Source organism: Myotis lucifugus, unplaced genomic scaffold (genome assembly GCF_000147115.1).
Source record: "Myotis lucifugus unplaced genomic scaffold, Myoluc2.0 scaffold_3, whole genome shotgun sequence".
Classification (NCBI taxonomy): Eukaryota; Metazoa; Chordata; class Mammalia; order Chiroptera; family Vespertilionidae; genus Myotis; species Myotis lucifugus.
Genome location: NW_005871051.1, coordinates 7,682,072 through 7,708,563, shown reverse-complemented (window position 1 = coordinate 7,708,563; position 26,492 = coordinate 7,682,072). Strand labels below are relative to the sequence as shown.

The following is a 26,492-nucleotide window of genomic DNA, read 5'->3' as shown; positions in this document are numbered from 1 at the left end:
AAAACATAAAGGGTAAATAATGAACTCCTGGATCTGGATATGAAGATTTCCAGGCAGAATATTTAAAAATATATATATATATATATTTTTTATATTTTATTGGTTTTTTACAGAGAGGAAGGGAGAGGGATAGAGAGTTAGAAACATCGATCAGCTGCCTCCTGTACACTCCCCACTGGGGATGTGCCCGCAACCAAGGTACATGCCCTTGACCGGAATCGAACCTGGGACCCTTCAGTCTCCAGGCCGACACTCTATCTACTGAGCCAAACCGGTTAGGGCTCCAGGCAGAATATTTTAAAGTGATGATTGGTTTCTTTTTAGCTGCCTGTGATAAAGTGTGGGAGGAATAAGATGACTTGGTGGTGGGGAGGCGGGGGCACAGACTGTTCAGGTTTTAGCATAATTTTAAAAATATATAAAGCCAGGTCTTGCTGGGTTCAAAATAAAATTATTTCTCATTTTCAGTGTCATTAGAGAGTAAAGATTCCCAAAGTTAACAAATGGCCTAAATCAATGTCACCAGTAAAATATGGCCTCAGTCAAAAGTTTAGTTCAGGAGTGTGGCTATCAAACCATCTGTTGAGGTCTTTCCCCCTCATAGGCACACTCAAGAGAATATAGAGCATCTTAAGACTGTTAAAGAGAGAGAGGAATAGAGAGAGAAAGAGACACAATAATCCAAAAATGGAGTCACTTGTGCAAACCAAGACTTAATATCTAAACTCATTACAATTTCAGCCTATTCCAGGAATATGAGCTTTAACCAGTCAATCTGGAATCACCTGATCAGCACTATTGAGGTAATTTGCATGACAAACCCTTGCCTTTCCCCCAAAGGAAGGTGAGCTGCCAGAAACAACCCACTCTATGTTAGACTTCCTTTTCCTGCCCCCTTCTGCCTACAGAAGCCTTCTATTTTATACAGCATCTGGGAACTCTTTTCTAGGGTAGATAGGATGCTGCCCAAATCATGAATCATTGAATAAAGCCAATTAAGTCTTCAAATTTACTGGGCTGAATTTTGTTTTTTAACAAGAATCTTAAGGGCATTTTCCCATAGGAGCCTCTCATTCAGCCCAAAGTAATATGGAAGGTTTTTGTCCAACAGAATTGATGCCTATGAAAACCAAAATATTTTAAAAGAAAATGTATTAATTCAGTCTGAAAAAGATAGAAACTGTTCAAGAAAGAAGACCTTTGACTCTCAAGTTACTATGGTTAAGAAAGAGGCTGACAAAAATACTCATGTAAACAATTTCATTTTTTTAATGGAAAACAAAGAATGACTGGGTGGGGGTGGTTTCAAGAACCCAAGGGTAGAACAAAGGAACCATAAAGAAATCCTGGACCCCTATTGCATGTCATCGATAATATAGAGGAAAGCACCTGAGAAGCTCCTGGTTAGCTATAAGAAACAGATTCTTTTTCAGAGTTGCCTTATTCATGCATAAGGTTATTGCTTACAATTATTATAATCTAATCCTGAATACTGTAAATTTGACAAACTATATACTAATGACAGGGAATGTTTCCAAGTATTGGCCTAATTAGTTTTAGAATATGCAACATTTCAGTTTAAATAGAGAACAAGGTGGGCTATTGCGAGGAGAGGGGGGAGGGCTCATCACCTGCAAGATAAAATGCAATTATCAACATTAGCCTAACTCTCACTAGTACTTCGATTCCAAAGTGAAAATTTAGCTAAAAATTAGTAACATTTTTTTTAAAGTGGCATTTAGGATTTAGCTATCCTGAAAACTTACTAAAATCCTTCAGAGAAAACAAAAGTGTACTAATCCTTATATTAGATTTGAAACAAATGTGGGAACTACAATAAATCAAACTATACCAAGCCTGGTGACTGAAATAGTTTCACATACAACAGGCAGGTATCTTACAGAACTGACATTTTTTTGCCATATACCCATGGGACTTGACTATACTTTCACTACATCCGAACATTCATTACCCTCAGAATAAATTATTATATTATGCAAACATCATATATAATAGATTACAAATTAATGTAGAAAAATAATAGTCAGATACACTTAATTCCATCCTCTGGAAAACACATACATCTTTATCTTATTAATCTCTAATAACTAAACACAAAAATCTTACCAGAGCTTTCCTATGTTTATAGATGAAATCTTCAGCTGACTTAGCCCATTTGGGGAGAATGACATCATTTACTAGTTCTTTGGAAACTTGTAGACGACCCAGGTTAAATTCTAAGACATATAAAATAAAAATGTATCAAGTCATTTTATATTTAAGTAAATCAAGTAGAACAAATATGAGGAAACATTTCTTGGCAAAACTTAAGGTTTTTTCCTTCTTTCATTAAAAGTGAAAGGTGAGAATCAAGTTCCCTTCTTAATCTAAATTTACGGAACAGGTAAAAATAATTCTTATCTATTAGAATGTGTTTATCAGTTAATTAAAAAGGTATATAAAAATAAAATCACTTCAAATTAGTTAATACAAGGTAAATCAGATTAATAATTGCTTTTTAAAATAATATATTTTATTGATTTTTTACAGAAAGGGAGAAGAATAGAGAGTTAGAAACATCGATGAGAGAGAAACATCAATCAGCTGCCTCCTTCACACCCCCTACTGGGATGTGCCTGCAACCAAGGTACATGCCCTTGACCGGAATCGAACCTGGGACCCTTCAGTCTACAGGCCGACGCTCTATCCACTGAGCCAAACTGGATAAGGCAATTTTTTATTGAAGGAAACTTATAGCTATGAACAAAAACTTAATCTGAACAAAAATGCAAGATTAAGTGTTCTTAAATTTAAAAATAATATAGTCACTCTAATGGTTAATTTACAAAACATAACTCCTTAGAGCTTTTTTAACTCATACATTAAACTCACTTTAAGATTTATACTTGCCTTATGGAAGAAAAATATTTATATACCAATATTCTAAGTAGATACTGACATCATAAAAATTTACTCATATAGTTAGAACCCAAAAATGAGATTTTCTCATTTATAAAGTATGGAAAGGGAACAATGTTAACACAAAAGATTTTCATAAAAGAAGTTGCCTTAAAATATCAGTGTGTCTCAAAGTATAAGAGAGGTTTAATGTCATAGAATGACAGGACACACAGGGTCTATAGCTTTGTCAACCCAACCACTGTATAGCAGATAGTGTCGGCCACCTGACAGCCATTCCTCATTTTGTAGCAGAACCTGGATTTTACTCAAGTTGTCCATCCCTGCCCTATAATTCATGCCTGCTGCAGGTGACTGGTATAGGGGTTGGTATATGACCCAGCTCTGAAGAATGAGGGGAAGTTATAAGAGGGTTTCTCGCTCTTAAGAAATGACACAATTAACAATCTCACTTCTTTCTAAGACACCATTATGTCTGCCTATGATACCTATAACTGCTTTAGTTATTTGTAACCATAAGAGGAACTAGCCAAGGACAAAGCCAAAACACAGAATAGCAGAGTGAAATACAGAAGAACTTTGCTTGGATGATATTGTTAAGCCACTTGAAACTACCATACCTCAGGGTTTTTATGAGGGAAAACACTAAAATGTTCTTGCTCATTTCCTTATTTGTGCTTAAACTAAATCTAAAATTACCTCATAGAATAAATATTTGGATATTTTAAACGACTGTATTTAGCTCCGTGATTCTCTCCTTCAAAAACATACTGATTTTTCAAATATTGTGACAACTAATGCCATCATTCTTTTCAGTTTGCCTCCTGTCTTCTGCTCTAAATCAGGAATCAGAAAACCTTTTAAATAAAGGGTCAAATAATAAATATTTTTGGCTTTGTGATCCCTATGGCCTCTGTTGCAACTACTCAAATCCGCTCTTTTACTGTGAAAGCAGCCACAGTCTGTATATATAAATGAATTGGCTGGCTGTGTTCCAACAAAATTTTATTTATAAACACATACATTTGCCCATGGATTTGGCCTATGGGCTACAGTTTGCTGATCCCTGGTCTAAATCCTCATTTTATCTAACTCAAACATGTTTAAACAAATTGCTATATGGCTGAAATAGCATATGGTCATTTTTGCTTCTCTAATAAACACTGTACTCTGACAAAATCTCTTATTAATTCAAATTTTACTCATTTATCTTGCTTTACTGTAGCCCTTCCCTGGAAGGTAAGACAAGTACCCTGGCATCAGTAAACCCTGTCACTGAATAATACACAGGCAGAATGCATCTTAACTAATCAATAGAACATCCCAAAATTATTCTGAAAAATATTTTTCAGGATCCTCCATTGGGACCTAAAATATTATAGTCAAATTTTTAATCTCCTATTTCTTACGATTTTGATTTTCCAAGAACTCTGGGAAATAGAAGAATTCAGGAATCAGTTCCTTCACATCATTTGGATTGTCCATGAGAGCCTGCCAGGTAGCAGGGATGGAATGGAATTGTCGATCTGCACAATCAAACCTGCACGCGGAGAGTGAAAGAGAAAGGTGAATGCTGAATGAGAACAACAACAGGCATGAAACAAACCTTTAACCTCCCTTTAAACGTTTCCTAATGATTAGCTTCTCTTTTCTTAACATTTCTCCGTTAAGTCTAAAAACACAATTTAATCTAATTTCAAAAATTTCCCATTGTGATTGGGTTTTCATCTATTTTAACTAAGATGATACTAGTGATGACTATGGTAGTATTTAGTTTCTGACAACAGAGTATGACAGTCATAAGAAGGAGAGCACTTTTTTTTTTCAATTACAGCTTACATTCAATACAACTTTGCACCAGTTTCATGTGTACAGCTTAGTGGTCAGACAATCATATATTGAAAATGCTCCCCGTTATCCCAGCACCTGGCTGGCACCATACATAGTCACCACAAGCATCACTGACTATATTTGCTGTATTTCATGTCCCCATGTCTATTATATAACTACCCATCTGTACTTCTTAATCCCTTTGAAAAGGCATAATTTTTGCTGAGTAAAACCTATTACAGAAAGTGAATAAATGTTATTTGGATATTTTAAAATTACAGTTTAAATATCAAAGTATTATAGTATTAATATATGTGGTTAATTGATCTATCAGAATGCTGCTGACTTAACCCTTGATACATAAATAGCTTTACAAGCTCTTCTACTAAAAACCAGAGGGTGATTTAGGAAAACAGCTCTTATATATACTATTGTCTTATATTAACATTATTTTTAAGTTCCATCATGGCTCTATGGTAGTTGAAAGAAACCCAAGTGGCCATGCTACAATTTTATTATGCTTTCTCTAATCACAAAAAGTGTAACCTCCTTCTGTTTCATCAACTTTAATATTGTTTTCCTGGATTTATTAAATAATGACTTAATAAGTGACACTGATGACTACTTTGACTCTTTTTATGCTTAACAATCTTGGATTGAGGCTAAGCTAAACTTAGCAGAACTCTGAATTTAATTATTGTCAATGACTGGGTCATTAATAAAGTCTAATAATGGTGTATCCAAACTCAAGGAGAGGTACAGTTTTAATGGTAGAATCTTTTTGTTTGTGTGAGAGAACAGCTTTATTGAGATGTAATTAACATATGATGCACTCTTCTTAAGTAGAAAATTCAATGGTTTATTGTTTTTAGTATATTCACAGAATTGTGCGTCCACCACCACATTCAAGTTTAGAACATTTTCATCACTCCAAAAAGAAACCTATATCTACTAGCAGTCACTCTTCAATCACCCTACATCTACCCCTAATCTACTCTCTGTCTCTATGAATTTGCCTATTTTAGACATCTCATATAAACCATACAAGATGTGCCTTTGTGTCTGGCTTATTTCATTTAGCATACTGGTTTCATGGTTCATCCATGTCATAGCATGCATCAAGCTTTCATTCCTTTTATTCACTCATGGTCAAATAATATTCCATTTATGGATATACCACATTTTATATATTCTTTTACCAGTTGATAAACATTTGGATGTTTCCATTTTGGGCTATTATAAGTAATGTTGCTATGTACATTTGTGTACAAGTTTTTGCATAAATATATGTTTTCAATTATCTTGAGATAATTAGTAGAATTGCTAGGTCATATAGCGATTCTATGTTTAACCTTTTGAAGACTGTTTTCCACAGGGACCGCATCATTTTACAGTCCCACCAGTAGTACATAAGAGTTCCATTTTCTCAGCATGCTAATTGACACTAGGTATTCTCTGTCTTGATTACAGCCACCTTGTGGTATCTCAATTTGGTTTTGATTTAAATTTCCCTGATGACTGATGATGTTGTGTATCTTTTCATGTTTTTTTTTATTCTTTTAAAAAAATATTATAAATATCTTTTCATGTTTATTGTTCATTTGCATATCTTCCTTGGAAAAATGTCTATTCAGATCATTTGTGTCCAGTAGTTAATTGGATTGTCTTTTTATTATTGTGTTGTATGGGTTTTCTATAGTAGTATATTCCAGTTACAAGTCCCTTATCAGATATACAATTTGCAAATATTTTCTCCCACTAAATGGGCTATCTTTTCACTTTCTTAACGGTGTCCTTTGAAGCAAAAACAGAATCTATTTTCGAAGCTTTGTAAAAAATCATTTATTCATAAAATTAAAAGCTGAAAAAAACACAGGTTTTACTGGAGGGGAAATTACTTGCTTATCATTATAAATGTAACATTTGGAGGTTTATAGTGATCTTGAGAACAGAGTTCTCATCCTAAAAACCAAGGCTTAATGTACTAAAATCAGAAATAAGGGACCAGGGTTAATATTGAGAAATAAAAGTTACATATAAAGACAGTAGAATAGGCAATGGTTACATAGCTCTTAATTGGGTAGGAAAGGCCAATGGTAATGTTAAAGAATACGGCAACATGGAATCAGGAGAGATGTGAATCAGGAGAGAACTAACTGGGGGATACACTGAGGAACTGAAGACTCATGAAGAAGTTTGTTTCTTCACGATCATTAGGAAAATGTGTAACATAGATACATTTTAAAACTAACAGGTAATATAAGACAATGGCATACAGACCCGTTTGAGCTGCTACTAATAATGTAAGAGCCCTTTAGTCCTCCTTTTTTTTATTTCTCTTGATTAATTAATAATTTTAGGAGGACTATGTGGGCATTGGTTAGGTTTTAATCTCTGGTAGATGATTTGGATCTAGCTCTAAATCAGTTCTAGCTCTAAATCTTTAGTAAATCTATGGTAAGAATCACAAAGGTGCACTGGGTAATAGTAAAAAAAAAAGAAATTCTCCTTAAAAGTCATTTGTGTAAGTCACCTGGAGTTACCCATTCTCAAACTACTTTGGCTATTTATCTAGAAGCTACATGAATCAAAACCTAATAGAGGAGAATAAAAAAGACATGGCCCTATTATACAGTACGTGACAGGAAGGCAAAGAGCTTTTAACAATAACGTGTAGTCTTAAGGAAATAGTGTATTTACCCAAAACATACCTTCCACTTTGAAGCTGGATGTGGAGGGTAGTGAATGGTTCTGTACGAATAAGATAGTGCATAACCCCGGCAGAATTTGAATAGTGAGTACCATAATGAAATTTATCAATAGTTCCCATAGGATCCTCAAAATTTTCATATCTAAAAAAAAAAAGAAACTAAAGTTTTGTGGCCACAACAATAAAATTAAATTAGGACATAAGGTTGTATTGCATTGTTGAAAACAGTTTTTAAGAAATTCTTATTAATGTTCCATGATGTATGTACTCATATCATCACACCATTTAATAAACAGAAAAAAAATTTATTCAGTAATATTTTTTTCTGAACAATGAAATATCACTAATACTGGATTCTGGAACAGTTCTGTATTATGCAATAATACATGTTCACTGTAGATAAATGAGAAAACACAGAGATAAAAAAAAACCCAAGCTTAAAATCAGCAATTATATGAACATTTTTGTGAGTATCAGTCAATCCTTAATGTATAGGTTAATACACAACTATACTTTAACATAAAAGTCCTATACATAATATATTGTTTATAACTTATTATCATTTAACAGTTTTTTATTAACATCTTTCCAAATGACTAAATAGTCTATCTTAAATAGGTACGTGGTATTTATAACAGGTATATGTATGGATATATGATAATTTATAACTATTTCTTACTTTTAGATATTTAGGGTGTTTGTTTTTGCTATTGTAAGCAATGCAATAATTAGACATTCTATTGTGGCCACGGTAATAGAAGAAACATATGGATAATCAGTCAATAATTATAAAAATGAATGCCTAAAAGTCTAAAAGAAAAAAATGAAGGAAATAGTGGACAGTAGGAAGGCCTCAACCAGATCATTATAGAAGGACATATAGTGATTCTGCAAGTGCTATCACTGATACTTACAGGTGTCATTGTTTTGAATAGTTTGAATGGTGATATCTGAATCAGTGGGTATAAAATTTAAATACGAGTGAACAGTTTTTTTGAAGCAACAGACACAAATTTTTCAACCAAAATACTAATAAGTTCCTCAAGCTGAAGCCAATTTCTTTTATATTGAAATCATTATTATTCAGGGGAATAAAAAAAAAGTTTTCAGGTCAAAGTCATTTGTAACTATGCAAAAAAATATACTATTGAAATTTAAAATAACTTGTACCTTCAATTATCAATAAGTTATTTATATGATAAGTATTTCCTGTGGCATAGTGTTAAAAATAAACCTTTTATTCTATTATTGTCAGAAAAAAATGTTTGCCTAATAGCAGTAAGGTAATACATACACTGCCAAATTCCACTAGTAAATCAAATCAAATATTAAACACTACAAAAAGTCTTAAGATTTGCAAATAGCCGAAACCGGTTTGGCTCAGTGCATAGAGCGTCGGCCTGCGGACTGAAGGGTCCCAGGTTCGATTCCGATCAAGGGCATGTGCTTGGGTTGCGGGCACATCCCCAGTGGGAGGTGTGCAGGAGGCGGCTGATCGATGTTTCTCTCTCATCGATGTTTCTAACTCTCTATCTCTCTCCCTTCCTCTCTGTAAAAAATCAGTAAAATATATTTAAAAAAAAAGATTTGCAAATAAAAATAATAAAGAAAGAAATCTGTACCCAAATAAATCTACAAGTAAGTTTGTTGGCAAAACAGTTCTGTCCTTATTAGAAGGCATAACTGACAAGTCATCCACAAGTTCACATGGAGAAAAAGGGAATGAAAATTACTTTTACTTGTCTGCAGGTGGCTTTGAAAAAAAAAACCTGAGACATTTATAGGGTAGATCATCTACATAATCTATATAAATAAAAGCCTAAGCGACCGTTACAGCAGAATGACCGGTTGCTATGATGTGCACTGACCACCAGGGGCAGACGCTCAATGCAGGAGCTTCCCCCTGGTGGTCAGTGCACTCCCACGGGGGAGTGGCTGCTCAGCCAGAAGCCGGGCTCATGGCTGGCAAGCACAGTGGCAGTAGCGGGAGCCTTTCCGCCACAGCACTAAGGAGCAGTGAGCTGAGCAGTAAGGAGCTAGGGATCCCGGATTGCAAGCCGGCAGGTGGCCATCCCCTGAGCAGTCCCGGACTGCAAGAGAGTGCAGGCCAGGCTGAGGGATCCACCCCTCCAACCTGAGTGCATGAATTTCATGCACCAGGCCTCTAGTAAATATATAAAATTATAAAATACTTTCTAACTAAAATGGCACTTTTAAAATGTCCACACATTTCACTGTTCTTCACTCACAATATTTGTAAATAACAGGTTAGCATTAATTTTATATCTACTAAAATATTACCTTAGATGGATATTTTTACATGTTAGATTAGCAAGTTAAGTCTATAATACTTGGGAAGAAAAATTTCAAGAACTTATTACCCTTTTGTACATACTTGTTACAAGGTGAAAAGAAATTACAAGTAATATTAATTTAAATCTGGCAAAGGGAAATAGCCTATAGTTAAGATACTTAGAGGACAACTGATACATTTTCAAGAAAACTTATTGAAGGAATTATCAGACTGACTAGCAAAAGTAGTTGTACATTTAAATAGAGTAACACTTGGTTGGCCATAGAAATAAACACAAATTCAAACAACCCATGGGTATCTTTCAAAATGATAAAAGGCACTTACTTTTCTCGCATGACTTTGGCATTTTTATCATTAACTACCCCAATTGGTTTGGAAAGATCTCGAAATACAGATGGGTTATTAAAGTCCAACTCTTCTGAAGTATAATCTTGTAAAATCCAGGGGAACTAAGAAACACAATTTACAATTTAGACATCCCTTCCTAGAGAAGCTACTATCCCCATATAACATCAAATGCTTATCTAACAGCAAAAAAGAATAGTCTTTAAAAATACTTTACCTATTGCAAATGTTTATTCATCTTTATTTCAATAACCAGAAGTATTATTTCCTATAATTCCACTGGGATATTTTCAATGAAGCAAAAGAAAAAAAGGCCTCTATATTTCAATTATTTGTTACTAGAGGCCTGGTGCATGAAATTCGTGTGTGTGGGGGGTGTCCCTCAACCCAGCCTGCACCTTCTCCAATCTGGGACATCCCTCTCACAATCCAGGACTGCTGGCTCCCAACCGCTCGCCTGCCTGCCTGACCCCTAACTGCCCTCCTCTGCCAGCCCGGTTGCCCCTAATTGCCCTCCCCTGGAGGCCTGGTTACCCCTAACTGCCCTCCTCTGCCAGCCTGGTCACCCCTAACTGCCCTCCCCTGCAGGCCTTATTGCTCTCAACTGCCCTCCCTTTCAGGCCTGGTCCCTCCCAACTGCCCTCCCTGCGGCCATCTTGTGGTGGCCATCTTGTGCTGGAGTGACGGCCAATTTGCATATTACCTCTTTAATAGATAGGATGGTTATGTAATTCTTGAAAATAGTAGGTTAGAAAATTTACAGAAAGGCAAAAAATTTTAAATTTTTAAAAAAATAACAAATAACTGTCATACGCATGTATTTTGTATACTATAAAACTGAAAGGCAATTCCATATTTATATAAAACTTACCACGGGATACTGTGCAAGGTCATTGTAGGTTCGCCCTGCCATTGTATTTATTTGAATGAGGTAGTCAAAATTTGATATCTCTCTATTCACCCATTTCTAGACAGCACAAAAAAAAGACAAAATTAATCCATGTGTCTTAGAAATTAGTAACTATTACTGATTACTAACAATCTTTTTTTTCTCATCTCTATCATATTTCTGATAAAAGGAATGGGGCTTCAAAAAAGGCTAAATAGATACATAAAATCAGTATTTTTTTCTAAATTCACTTCCTTTTTAAAATTGGCCTCTAGAAAAGGAACAGAAACTTCCACATAAATTTTATACTTCCATCTAAAAGGTCTTCATACAAATTCTATATTTCAATTAAATATTTTATTGGTTATCTTTAAATTTTAAAATTTTGTTATAAATGAAATTTTCATATGTGCATATTTTTTTAAATTACCTTAATGTACTAGAATGATCTACAAATTTTATATGAGCATTACATTAACCTCAGAAAACTGTCTTTATAGAGCAATGGTAGAAGGATTTTGCTACACACTGGATACAAAATTTTCTGACGAAAGACAATATTTTTTTTCTTTTACCACCTTATTGCACCTAGCCTGCTACAATTACTCTACACAGTGTGGGTATGCTAGAGAATTTTGCTGACAGACTTAACATTCAAGGTATGTATGTAACTTATGGGAAACGGTGAGAAATTAATCTGTGTATACAGATTTTATTAAAAGCTCAACTATAATTGTTTTTAAGTGCCAATTTGAGAAACTAGTAATTTAATTAATAAAGTTTATTACACAGAAAACAGAGACTGTATTTTATTACATAAAGCTTATTCCATAAGCAACAAAAAAGAAATGGCTGATGGCTTTTTGAACAACACTTAAGATTATGATTAAAGTACAGTATAGAAAATATGGTCAATAATATTGTAAAAATTATATATGGTGTCAGGTTAAGTACTAGAATTATTAGGGGGATCACTTCCTAAATTATATATTTGTTTAACCACTATGCTGTACACCTGAACCCAATATAAAATAATACTAAATACCAACTGTAATTGAAAAATAAAATAAACTATTAATGCACATGTGGATGAAGGAGAGAGCCAGGGTCAGAGACCCTAATTAGGAAACTACTAACAGTTCTGGACTGCAAAAAACAATGGCCTTTCCTTGGATTTTGGCAGTACAAATTAAAGAGATGTTAGGATATAGGTGAGGGTAAAATACACAAAAGCATTAGCTTTGGCTGTCAAAAGAATGACGCTTTTTTTTAAAACGTTTTTTCCATGATGCCTTTTATATTTCTCCATTTTTTACCTCATACATGGATTACTTTTATTATTAAGGAAAAAACACATATTTTTTAAAAAGAGAAAATTAGTAAAAGAAAAAGGAATTCATAAGATATGCTTATAAACTGAGTAATATGAGAGCTGCAAGACAGGGCACTGTATGTGTGAGGAAAACAAAGATTCAAAGATAATTCAAAAGATCAACCTGAATGAGAGAACAGCAGTTATAATAATCAAAATAAAATAATCAGAAGAAGAAAGTTTTACTTTTATGCAAAACTCTGAGATGTAAAATGAACACCATTTCCTACCTGTGTCAATCCTGATGCTTTGAATAACTCCTGTGGTGATCTAGTTCCATAACTATTTGGAGAATGAAATGACAATAGTCTGCTATATACTTTGTTTCTGACCTATTAAAAAAACAGCATTTTATAGCTTAAAAATTGATCAAGACAAACCAGGATTATTAAAGCTTTTGTAACAGCTTTATTGAGATAATTCCTATACCATAAAATTCACCATTTAAGTATACTAGTCAGTGGGCTTATTTGTACATTGAGTTGTGCATCCATCAGCAGTACCTAACTTTGAAATATTTTCATCATCCCCAAAATAAACTTTACTCACTAGCTATTGCTCCCCAAGACAGACTTGAACATGAAACAATTTTATTAGGAGAGACATCTGTGAGAGAGAATGGAGAGAGAGCTTAGCAAGGTGGGGACAGATGTCAGAATGTGATGTCAAGTCTGACTTCCAAGATAATGGCAGAGGGAAGAAAGGATGGGGCAAGTAATATGTCAAAGTTTACACAGCTAATGGTGGAACAGATACTTAGACCCAGGGAACCTGGCTTCAGTGGTAATCTATTAATTATTTACGCTGCTTAAGAATTTACTCTTCTCCAGACGAAATACATGCCCCATTACTGTTTAGTTTGAACCCAACCTAATTGCATAAATCCAATCATGTTATTTATATTCCATATTATTTCACAATTGGATACCGTGAGTTATGTATTGGCTAACACTCAACATTCCACTACTTACCCATATATAAAAATTGAAAACAAGCACTATATGCTCAAACATAATCTCAACAAAAATTCACATACTGCCTAGCCTCCAAAGTACAGGGTGGGGCAAAAGTAGGCTTACATTTGTGAGTACGCAAAATATAGTGTTTATTCTTGTATTTTATTTATTATTTTCCACATGGACAACTGTAAACTTACTTTTGCCCAATCCTGTACATACTTTTTCATCTAACATTCTGACTTGATGAAAGAATAGATTCTAAAGTTTCATTATAGCTCACTAACTGGAAAATTATTTCAAGCTAATACTTTGGGGCTTCCAAAAAGGTAGCATCTTACATACCTCTTTTTTGAAGTTGAGAAAGTAGTTGGATTGGTCAACATGAAAAATCTCAATGGCTGACCTCCTTAAGTTGTAACGCCGCAAGTGAATCTCTCGAACTTGAGAATGAGGCCACTTGAAATCAAAGCCTACTCCTTAAAACAGAAGGAATCTTGTGATTAAGTACCATAAAAAGTTACTCATGCTATGCAGAAAATACCTCCTAGTTCCCAACAAAAATAGCACTTAGGAAAAATAAATTCAATTTCTATATCACAACACCATTTGTTAATTTATTGGATATTTAAATTGTTTCTCTTAAAACTATTTTAAAATGCTATAGCTATTGTACTTCCTTCCTATTAGAATACAAAATAATTCTGAATATTATATCTCAGAAACATTTTTCTCTCTTTATGTTGACATTTTAGATTTAAATATCCTTTTATTTTTAGATAAAGGATTAGGTGAGAAGCCTACAGGAATGAGTGGACATACAAATAAAATTAATACTGTATTTTATAACTTAAGTTTATAGCAATCCCCTCAACCAAACCTTTTGAGAACACTGATAAAACAAAAGCATTCCCTTCAATACATCATTGAATATAAATTTAATCCCATATGACTCTCCAATTCTCCTTTTCATGATAGATTATAATTCCACAGTCCCATTTGATTGCTCTTTTCACATTAATGATTGATAAACTGGATACTTAATATTGAACAACAGAAATTATTCCCCCAGAACTCCTCACCATCTTCTTTTTCAATGCTGCCATCATAGAAGTAAATGTGTTGAGTAGTGATTTCTAATCTCCCAGGAATTATGTCAATTATTGTAATGAGTTCACAGTCCACTGAGAAGACCAACTTTTCTTTTTGATCCTGTTCTTTATTCTCATCACTGTAAAAACAAAAACCAATCAAAACTCACTTCACTCTAAGTAAGATATGGAGATTAGCAGTACATAGTATTATCTTGTTTCTTGTCAGGGGATACTACAATAATGATGATGCTCTAAGTTTGATTTACCCTTGGAAAGTCTCATTTCACAGTTTAAGAATCCATCATAATTAGCACTTCTAATAATAATTTATGAAACCACTATGTTGTAATCCTTTATTCACAATATATTCTGTGGGCCAATTTATGTCTCCCAAATATAACTAAAATGACATGACCAGTATTGCTGCATGTTTAAACTGACTTCTGCCAGTAGTATTAAAGATTAACTGAATTTTGTTTTAATAGGTCATATACAATTAAAATGTAAAACATATTTTTTTGAAACTGGTAATGAGAATATTGGATAATATTTAAATAATTTAAATATGAAGAATATTTTTATAGATAATTAAAAAACTATTGGATATTAATTTTATAAGACGTGAGATTTATATTTGAATATGATTTTTTATTTACACAAAATACATTAAGAATTTATGCATTTCAATTTTAATACCTGTAGTAGTATCTTCTCTTTCATTGCTGATACTGGTAATTTATGTTTTTCTTTCTTTCCTAACCAGTCTGGCTAGAGGTTTATTATTTTGTTATCTGTGTTTTAATAAAAAGCTTTAGCCCTAACCGATTTGGCTCAGTGGATAGAACGTTGGCCCGTGGACCGAAGGGTCTCAGGTTGGATTCTGGTCAAGGGCATATACCTTGGTTGCACGCTTGATGCCCGTCCCGGGTTGGGGTGCAATCCCTGGCTCAGGTTGGGGTGCGTGCAGGCGGCAACCAATCAGTAATATATCTCTCACATTGATGTTTCTCTCTATTTCTCTCCCTTCTTTCCACTATCTCTAAAAATCAATGGAAAAAATATGCTCAGGTGAGGATTAACAACAAATGATGACAACACAACAAAAATAACCAACTTTGGTTTTCTTTTATTTTTTTGCTTTTTCTTTTCCATGAATTTCTGCTTTTATCTTTTTTTAAAGGATTTTTTTTTATTGATTTCCGAGAGGAAGAGAGAGGGAGAGGGAGGGAGGAGGGGAGAGGGGGAGAGAGAGAGAGAGAGAGAGAGAGAGAGAGAGAGAGAGAGAGAGGAAAAATAAATTCAATTCATGATGAGAGAGAATCACTGATCACCTGCCTTCTGCACAGCCCACACTGGGGATCGAACCCACAACCTGGGCATATGCCCTGACCGGGAATCGAACCATGATCTTGTTTATAGGTCAATGCTCAACCACTGAGCTACGCCGGCTGGCATCTGCTTTTATCTTTATAATTTCTTCCTTTTGCTTAAGAGTTATATTTCATACTGTACCCTTCCATCTAAACACAGCTTTAGCTATAAACCATAAATTGGATATTATATTTTCATTATCATTTGAATCAAATACTTTCTAATTTCAAGGTCCAGCTTCAAGTTATCCCAGTTCTAAGAAGCCTTCCTCAATAATCTCAGTTAACACTGACACACTCCTAACAGCTGATATAGTGTTAACTGTTGGACCCTGGAAGTGTATAGTATTAAAATTTCAAGCAAGTTATCTTCCACAATTTTATAATCCCATTTCTCAGAACAAAACAATTTTAAATTATTTCAAATACATATACATACATATTTACTCTGGATGTTATTTCCTCTTCAGAAATATCTAACTTATCTTCCTCCATATCACTAACTTTTACTTGTTTTACTACTTCCAAAAGCAATGAATCACTGGAAGGCTGTGAGGGCTGGACACCTGTTTAAAAACAAAATATCTATTAAACACAAAGTAAAAAAAATCATATTGTAGCTCTTTTGTAACTTCTGACTATTAATTATATGATAATGTGCATTACAAGTAAAGAAGGTACTTAGCTCTCTTGATTAATTTTATGGCATCAACTCTATTGACCAATATATTAAGGCAACTTTAAAAAATTTTAAAAATTGGTACTAATTTCATCTGTAACTTAGTCATTGAACACAAAAGAACACAATGGACACAATGGAACACAGGTAGTTATGTATACACACAACTGGCCAATGACTCTTAATCTATAATTTAGAGTATTTCATAGACCTCGCTTCAAAAGGGAGAAATGCCAAGTCAGAAGGTTAGAAAAGAATGGTTTCCTAAAGAATTATAGAATCTTTAAAGCAAGCATGTCAAACTTGCAGCCCGCGAGCCACGACTTTGACATGCTTGCTTTAAAGTCTGCTTCAAATTACTGCAAGGCTATGCATTTTTAAGAAAAAGACATTGGCCCATCTAAGACTCTAAGTATCTAGAATTCTGCAAGAACACGTTATAAAAGAAAAGCCTAGCATTGCCAAGAATTCTAGATATATTTAACATTGGCATCAGTCTTGGTAAGCAAAACTAAGGAGAAAGGACCACTGTTTCAATGTACCACAATGGATGTTAGAGATAACACATTTCACATGAATGACAGTATAATTTTATGGTTTTAAATTATGTTTTTGTTTGAAAAATTACAATCAATTTAAATAGAAAGTCATGTTAGATTTAGGCCAACGGTAACAGAATTCAATATATATAACCACTTAAATGTCAATTATAAAACATCATCCTTCTTTCATGAGTAAACAATTAATAAAAATAATAACGAATCCCATCAACACCCTTACTATCTTCAACAAATAAATAAATAGCCATTGGAACTCACCTAGATTATCTCTCAAAGCACTAGCTTCATCGTGGGTTTTGAAATTATAATTTGGCACCAACTTAAGTCTCATACGGGAATAATTTTCTACATTAGCTAGTTTCCAGTGAATTGGATTTTGTTTCCTATGAATATTCATAAGTAAACACATAAAGTTACAAAGACTGAAATAAAATAAGAAAGCATCAGGTACTTTACATGTGCTTAACAACATTTTATAAAAACATTCATATTCATTAACTTATTTGATCCAAAAACAACCCTGAGAGAAAACCAATGCATGCGTAACTACAGTTTATATATGAGGTATCTAAGGCAAGCTAACTTTTTTATGTGTGTGCCTAAAAAATGCTATGTGGTTTATAGGTAGCAGAAATAATATCTGAACATAAATCTTCATATGTATAACTTGATATGTTTTAATTCTTTCACGGTTATATGGAAGTTTTTAACTAGCTATACGAATTTATTCCAAATAAAGTTTTCAAAATAAAATAATTTAATTAAAAATAAAGTAATATAATTGCAAATGGATTAAAGATCTAAATATGAGTTAAAACTCTTAGAAAAAAAGATGGGATAAATCTTCATGACCTTAGAGTTGGAAATGGTTTCTTAGCAATGACATCAAAAATACAAGCAACAAAAGAAACAGACAAATTGGACTTCAAAATTCAAAACTTTGTGCACTAAAGGCCACTATCAAGAAAATGAAAAGATAGCCTACATATTTACAAATTATCCTATCTAATAATAGACAAACATGCTAATTGACTGTACCTTCACTATGCCTCCCATTGGCTAATCAGCGCAATATGAAATTAACCGCCAACAAAGATGGCGGCTAATTTGCATACTGCAGGCAGGGTGGGACAGCACAGCTGCCAGCGCGAGAGCCGCCATCCAGGCCCCAGTGTGCGACCCCAGAAGCCGCCTGCCTGCTGCCTGTCAGGCTGCAGGCTGGCCCCAGAAGCCCCAGAAGCTGGTGATCTGGGGGACATGGGGGTCCCCTGCCCAGGCCTGACACTCTGGCGGGGGGGCCGATCCAGCGATCGGAGGGTGATGGGGATCGACGCCCCTGGCTGAGGTGTCAGGCATGGGCGAGGGCGGAGCCGGTGATGGGGGGGAGATGGGGGTCCCCTGCCCAGGCCTGAAGCCTGGTCCAGAGGCGTCAGGCCTGGGCCGGTGGGGCCAAGCTGGCGATTGGTGTGAACTACAGAGGAAACACCTTTTCTGACTGCTGATTGGCTTAGCTCCCTGTATGCCACTGGTAATATTCTTAGTAACTTGGGTAATAAGAATCCAAAAAGGTGATCTAGGGTTTTTCACCACATTCCTGGAAAAAAAACGAAGGTCCGCTGCTGGAGGGCTAAGAAATGTCATATCCTGCCCTAGCCGGTTTGGCTCAGTGGATAATGCCTTGGCCTGCTGATGGCAGGGTCTGGGTTCAATTCTGACCAAGGGCATGTACCTAGGTTGCAGGCTCCTCCCTGGCTGGGGTCCAGGTCAGGGCTCATGCAGGAGGCAACCAATCAAAGTGTTCCTCTCACTTTGATGTTTCTCTCTGTCTTTCCCTTTCTCTTCCACATTCTTTAAAAATCAATGGAAACATATCCTCAGGTGAGGATAAAAAAAAATAATAAAGAAATTATTATTATATGAAAGACACATCTTGAAAATGCCTAAAGAAAGTTGTCATTTTTTCATGGTTAAGGGACTGGAGTCCGTGTTGATGAAAAAACCTTGCTGACTGCGGTGACTGGCAGTGGATGCAGCAGCGGGGTGATGGGGCTGGTGCCTTCCCCTGATCAGCCCAGTCACCTCCCACAAAGGGAGGCCAGAATGCTGCTTAGGCCCGCTCCCCAAGGGGAGCAGGGAGCGGGCCTAAGCTGTCACTAGGACATCCCCTGAGGGCTCCCAGTATGTGAGAGGGGGCAGGCTGGGCTGAGGGACACCCCTCCCCCACAGTGCACGAATTTCGTGCACCGGGCCCCTAGTCTATATATAAAAGCCTAAGCAACCATTCGACCGTCCAACCAGTAGCTATGCCATGCACTGACCACCAGGGGGCAGATGCTCAATGCACAAGCATGGAAACATGGAACAGACTGATGAATCTCAGAGGGAAAGGGAGAGTGGGGAGGGCAGGAAGAGATTAACCAAAGATCTTATATGCATACCAGAGGCCCGGCTGTGCACTGGTAGGGTCCCTCGGCCTGGCCTGCGGGGACTGGGTTGAAACCGGAAGTCTGACATTCCTCAAGGGGTCCCATATTGCAAGAGGGCGCAGGCCAGGCCAAGGGACCCAACTGGTGTACGAATCCGTGCACAGGGCCTCTGGTATATCTAATAAGGGTCTATTATTGAGACTATAAAGAAAACCCTTACATCTCAAGCACAATAAGCCAAACAATACAATAAAAAAATAGGCAAAGGACTTGAATAGAGATTTCTCCAAAGAAGATATATACAACTGGCCAACAAGTACATGAAAAGATGCTCAACTGTCATTAGTCATTAGGTAAATGTCACATCATAAGGCCTCACACTTCACACCTAATTGGACAGTTATAATTAAAAACTCGGAAAACTGCAAGCGCTGGTAAGGTTGTAGAGAACTGGAATACTCAAGTATTGCTAACAGTCTGGCCGCCTCCTGCGGGAGGTGACCAGGAGGGCTGATCAGGAGACAGCGCCGCCCCCATCACCCCACTACTGCTGCCACCACCAGTGACCTCCCTCTGCAGGAGGCGAACAGACCAATCAGGGGAAGGCACCACCCCCATCACTCCGCTGCTGCTGCCACTGCCGGCCTCCCTCTGCGGGAGGTGACCGGGTGGCCTATCAGGGGACAGTGCTGGCTGACTCGGGCCTGCCCCCCAACATTGCACCGCTGCTGCTCGCTGCCACCTACCCCCCATCGCCGTCCCCTCCCTCTGCCTGCTGCTACACGCCTTGGCTGGCCTGGCACCGCCTGCTTGCCGGCCCTGCCCCCCACCCCCTCGACCGGTCGTTCTGCCATTCAGTCAATTTGCATATTACGCTTTTATTATATAGGAGAGCTCTTTCAGGTACTGCAGTATAATGGTCAATTTTACATTTTTGGTTATAAGGAAATGAAACAAAATCAAATTGCTTATAAACACCTAAGACATATATTAGCTCTCATAACTTACAAGTCTAGGAGTGCATTTGGTCTGGATGAATGCAAAGGTTTATGTCACCAGGAATCATTCTCCCACCTCACAGACTGGGTTCTCCATATGATGGGTAACATTCTATTAGCTTAGTGATCCCAAAAGACACAGTCCTCCCTGACAGCACCAGCAGCAAAGTCTCAGGGAAGAGTAATTGCCCAATTTGAGTCAGTGGCACCTTTGTGATGAGGTGAGTTGGGAGGCCCATATTAGAGTGGGTTCCTCACAAAAAAGAGGTGCTTTAGTACCAGGAGGAGGAAGTGGTGCTAGAGAGACAAAAATAACAGGGTTCCCTGTAGCTGGCATCCTCAAGGTAACTCTCACAACCCACAAATAATCTGAAGCCTGTTGTGGGATAGAACCATCACTCCCCTTGGTAGTGCCTGAACTCGGCTTTCCAGAAGATTCAGCAAAAGTTCCAGATTATAATTCACTTACTTCCTCACTACCCCTTCCCCAACAAATAGATCCGGGGACACACATGCAAACTAGACCCAGTAATAGCCTGGGGTACCTGAAAATACCCCAGGATATAATGTAAATAAAATCCTCCCTTTTCTCCACATCCTCACCAGCACTTGTTATTTATTGATTTATTGATGATAGCCATTCTAACAAGTGTGAGATGATATCTCATTGTGATTTTAATTTGCATTTTCCAGATGATTGTGATATTGAGCATCTTTTCCTATGTCTGTTGGCCATCTGTATGTTTTCTTTGGAGAAATGTTTATTTCAGGTCCTCTGCCCATTTTTTAATTGGATTGTTTGGGGTTGTTGTTTTTTTTTGGTGTTAAGTTGTATGAGCTGCTTAAATATCTTAAATATTACATATTTCAAGCAATATACAGATTCAAAGCAATCCCTATTAAAATACCAATGATATTCTTCTCAGAATTAGAACTAACCCTAAAATTTACATGGGACCACAAAACCCCGAATGGCCAAATAAATTTTGAGACAGAACAAAGTGGAAGATATAACTCTCCCTGATATCAAACTATAAAGCTACAATAAGCAAAACCATTTCGTACTGGTGTAAAAAGAGATATATAGATCAATGGAATAGAATAAACAGCTAGAAGTAAATACTTGCTTATATGATCAATTAATCTATGACAAAGATGGCAAGGACATACAATGGGGCAGTCTTTTCGATAAACAGTGTTGGGAAAACTGGGCAGATACATGCGAAAAAATGAAATTGAACCATTTTCTTACACCATATATAAAAATAAATTAAAAGTGTATTAAAGGCTTAAATATAAGACCTAAAATCATAAAACTCCTAGAAAAAACATAGGCAGTAAACTCTTTGACCAATGCTCTTAGCACTATCTTTTTGGATAAGTCTCCTCGGCAAGGGAAACAAAGCAAAAATAAAAAATGGGACTATATCAAACTAAAGTTTTGCACAGCTTAAGAAACCATCAACAAAACAGAACGACCACTTAATGAATGGCAGAAGAAAGTTGCAAATGATATACCTGGTAAGTGATTAATATCCAAAATATATAAGGAACTCAGATGCTTTTTTAACTTGAATTTTAAAATGCCTACACTGTGCAGCTGTGACTTGTGACTGCAACCTCTGGCAGCAATTTTTTTCCTCCATTGTTTGTTTTCCAAAGGTCATCACTGGTAACAGTTGAGTGTGTTTCTTTCTGGACTTAAACTGCATTTTACATATCTTGATGTTATCCCATATATTTTGAATCTTTTTTTTCCCCATTTAATATCATTGAATTAACATTTTACAGGTCTTTAAACACTATAAGCCTAATTCCAATCATTCATATTCCAAAGAAAGGACGTATGATAAATTCACAATTAATAATAAAAAAAATATATACACATACCCTGTTCTCCCATCTCTCACGTTCTTTTATAAAGTGAACGTTTTTTTTAATTGGATTGGAGAGGCCGTTGGCTTAAAAAGTTCTAGACCAGAGTTCTAAAGAAAAAGGTTACTGAATAGGTGGTATACATTCATACCTTTCAGCCCAAGGTCCCCTTTCACATGTAAGATAGATCTGTATTGTCTTCCAGCGTCTCAGAGTGGCTAACTGTTGAGTGTTAAGTTGTTTAAGCATATTATTATACCTCAAGTTCTCTTGGCGTGCTTTTCGATTAAATGGCTCCACAAAAAATTCCTGAAAGAAAGAGCAATAAATAATACCACTGAATCATATATTTACAGGTATATTTGAAATTTTAATGCCATAGCTTTAAAAATTTGACCCAATAAAATCATATAGCAAAAGAAAGAAGCTGGTAATCAACAGAATTTTCTTATTCTTTTGGAATAATTTACTTTAATGAAGCATGGTATGATTCTAGCCATAATCCATTGTGGGGTTTTTTTAAACTTGAGAAAATAACCAACAAGGAACCTATGTTATGAAATAAACATGTATTTTTATTTGGTCTTCTTTAATTTGTTTCATCATCATTTTGTAGTTTTTAGCATATCGATTATGCATATTTTGTTAAACTGATACCTAAGTATTTCATTTTTTTTTAGAGATACTCTAAATAGTATTTTTTTTATCCTCACCCAAGGAGTGAGGGCATTTTTCCCCACTGATTTTTAGAGAGAGTGGAAGGTAGAGGAGAGAGAGAGAGAAAGAGAAGCATTGCTGTGAAAAAGACAAATCATTTGGTTGCTTCCCACATGTGCCCTGACTGGGGGATGGGATAGAACCTGCAACCCAGGTATGTACCCTTGACCAGAATATCGAACCCCAACCCTTCGGTACGTGGGCCAACATTCCAACCACTGGGCAACGCTGGCCAGGGCTACAAGTATTTTTTAAAATTTCAGTTTTCAGTTGTTTATTGCTTAACATACAAAAATATGATTGAATTTTGTGTATTGATCTTGTGTTCTGCAATCTTGCTAAAGTCATTAATTATAAGAAATTTTCAGTAGATTCCTTAGAATTTTCTACATAGAAAATCATGTTATCTGCAAATAGTTGTATTTATTCTTTCCCAATGTAAATGTCTTTTATTTCTTTTTCTGTTCTTACTGCATTTGCTAGGACTTATGAAGCAACAGTGATTAGGAACAGTGAGAGGAGACATTCCTGCCTAGTTCTCTATCTTCTTTATCCTATAGGAAAGCACTGTTAGTAGTTCACCCTTAAATACAAAATTAGCTATAGGATTTCTGTAGAAATTTAGGTACTTCCCTTCTGTTTCCAGTTTGCTGAAATCTTTGATCACAAATGGATGTTAAATTTTGTAAAATACTTTTCCGCATCTGTTATTTGATCGTGTGTTTTTTTCTTGATAAGTATGCTAATGTGGTCCATTATATTGATTGATTATCAAATGTTGAACTAGCCTTGCATTCCCAAGATAAACTCTACCTGGTTGTGATATATTATTTTTTCATACATTGCTGTATTTGGTTTGCACCAATGTTCCTGAGCGACAATGGTCTGTAGTTTTCTTGTACTATTTTGTATGATTTGAACAGGAGGGTAATATTGCCCTCGTATAATAAGTTGGGAATTGATCCCACTTTTAAAATATATATGTATATATTTTATTGATTTTTTACAGAGAGGAAGAGAGAGGATAGTTAGAAACATCAATCAACTGCTTCCTGCACACCTCCTACTGAGGTGTGCCCGCAACCAAGGTACATGCCCTTGACCAGAATCAAACCTGGGACGTTTCAGTCCACAGGCCAATGCTCTATCCACTGAGCCAAACCGGTTAGAGTTGGTCCCACTTTTCTATTTTTGAAGAGATTGTGAGGAATTGGTGTAATTTCTCCATTATGTTTGGTAAAATTTGCCAGTGAAACAACCTACTTCTGAAGTTTGCCCTTTTGGAAGTTGTTTATTTGTTTTTACCAATAAATTCAATTATCTTTAACATGCAGAAGACTATCCAGGTTATCTACTTATTACTGTGTTAGTTTTGGAAATTTGTATTTATCAAGAAATTGATTCACTTCATTTGTCATGTCATTTATGTTCACAGACTGGTTTGTAGTAATCTTTTATCATGTTGACATCTGTGAAGTCAGTGATAATACCTCCCCTTTTATTCGGGTATTGGCTATTTTTCACTTTTCTTTTTTTGCTTTGTAAATCTGGCTAGAAATTTATCAATTTTATTGATATTTTGAATAACTAGATTTTGGTTTCATTGATTTTCTCTATGTTTTTCTACTTCCAATTTCATTGACTTAGAGACTAATTTAATTAGATTACTTTTCTTTTTCTAGTTTAAGGTGGAAACTTAAATTATTAATTTAAGGCCCTTCTTTTTTTCTAATATAAATATTTCATGGTACAAATTCCCCTCTAAGCACTGATTTATATCCAGACTCCTTAGAGAAACCTACTATCAGCTTAATAGACTTTTTACATAATCACTACTAAATTTTTGTTACTGATCAATGTTTTCCTTCCAATTCTGAAATAATTGTAGACAATTAGACATACTATTTGTTTTCAAAGTTCAGGCTTGTTATTACTTGAAATCAACATTAAAAAAAAACACTAGCTACTAAAACACTTAACAATTTTTACCTGAAACTTGAGCTTGCTTTCTCCTCCTTCCCGGTCTCTTTTATGCATATTCACCATTAAGGCTTCATAACAATCCTTCCAATAAACTGCCATGTTCTCATGACCATCATAAAATGTATGGGTTTCATACTGCTTCATATAAGGTATAATCTTATAAAAATATATACAAAATTTAATATATACGTCCATAAAAATAATAATTTAGCAGAAAAATTTCACTCAAAAAAGGTAAAACTTACATATTTTTCAATGTAAACTTGCCATTCACTTGAACTGCAATATTCTTGAAAATCTTCAAAAAATGAGGAACTACCATTGGTGAAAGGTAAGGAAGGCAGGTGCAAGTTCATGAAGAGAAGCTCATAAATTTTGGAAACCAGAGTACGGACGAGGGGAATCAGAAATGAGTAGATTTCCGTTTGTTCCTTGATTGACTGACTTAGAACATGTTCTAGCTTCCCTAAAATATAGCATGCTTCATCCTGACTTTCAATCACTTTGGTCTGCAGAAGGGTGTTTAGCTTAGCTGATGCCACTGCACAAACCTAAAGAAAATAGGTAAGACAGAGCAGAATAAAGCCAACATTTAGTGCTAGCAAAAGTTCTTTCACTCTTGAAGTTTTTTTTTTTTTAAGAAATTATAAATGTATCTATCACATGTTTAATTGGAATATGCAGTAAAGTTGTGGTGGATAATTAATCCAACATCCATTCCACTCCTCTTATAGTCTGCAAGGATAGGGGAATGATTCCATCTCTAGTTCCAATAATAGGTCCTAAAGGTTAAAAGCCAAACTTCCAACCCCTTGCCACAGTGACTAGTTCAATCAACTCATGTCATTGTCTTTGTCACAGGGATTCATTCAGGAATTCATTCAGCCTTATCAGTGCAAGTTCAGAACTTTTTTACGTAACTGTTAAGAAATGTGAAGGGTCTCAGAATTTATCTCACCTTCAAGCTAATAAGTTAGTCTACCATAGTTTCATAGATACTGGCAGAAGACATTAGACTCCTGGGTCAGAAACAAAGATCTGTAGCATTAGCAAAAGCCAGAATATCAGCATGTACCTTGGTTCCCCCAACTGCAATTCCCATCGTGAGGGATGAATAGGACTAGATGATGCCTGCACACACCATGGTTGCATTATAAGAGAGGAACCCCGAGCAAGGGAACCCAAATCTTTTATATGTGGTAGTAACTGTGCCTAAACTCTGCCTGGCAGGGAGACATTATCTTTATTATGCTGGACAGTAAACAAACCTGCCTTTTGCTCTGGAGGGAAGACATGATCTCTGCCTTCCAAAGCTGTTCCCTTTACATGCATCCTCAGAAAGACCATTTGTAACAAAGGCATCCAGGGTCTCTATTTATATGATATGCAGAAACACAGAGACCCATGAAGAACTGTCTACCAACAATGACTGCAGGAAGAAGCACTCTCTCTCTC

At 35.8% G+C, this 26,492-nt stretch overlaps 1 protein-coding gene across 1 annotated transcript in view; it reads right to left on the bottom strand.

Moving 5' to 3' along the window:
* NBEAL1 (neurobeachin like 1) overlaps positions 1–26,492 on the bottom strand; it is a 105,345-nt gene that overhangs the window by 16,735 nt on the left and 62,118 nt on the right. Inside the window, exons 30-42 of the mRNA XM_023760393.1 lie at positions 25,283–25,588; positions 25,044–25,193; positions 22,489–22,646; positions 17,297–17,421; positions 16,239–16,365; positions 14,418–14,566; positions 13,681–13,814; positions 12,610–12,711; positions 10,990–11,085; positions 10,098–10,222; positions 7,461–7,601; positions 4,329–4,459; positions 2,128–2,237 (exon numbers count right to left, since the gene is read on the bottom strand). Coding sequence (XP_023616161.1) covers positions 2,128–2,237; positions 4,329–4,459; positions 7,461–7,601; positions 10,098–10,222; positions 10,990–11,085; positions 12,610–12,711; positions 13,681–13,814; positions 14,418–14,566; positions 16,239–16,365; positions 17,297–17,421; positions 22,489–22,646; positions 25,044–25,193; positions 25,283–25,588 — 1,854 coding nt within the window. The remainder of the gene's footprint in view (positions 1–2,127; positions 2,238–4,328; positions 4,460–7,460; positions 7,602–10,097; positions 10,223–10,989; positions 11,086–12,609; positions 12,712–13,680; positions 13,815–14,417; positions 14,567–16,238; positions 16,366–17,296; positions 17,422–22,488; positions 22,647–25,043; positions 25,194–25,282; positions 25,589–26,492) is intronic.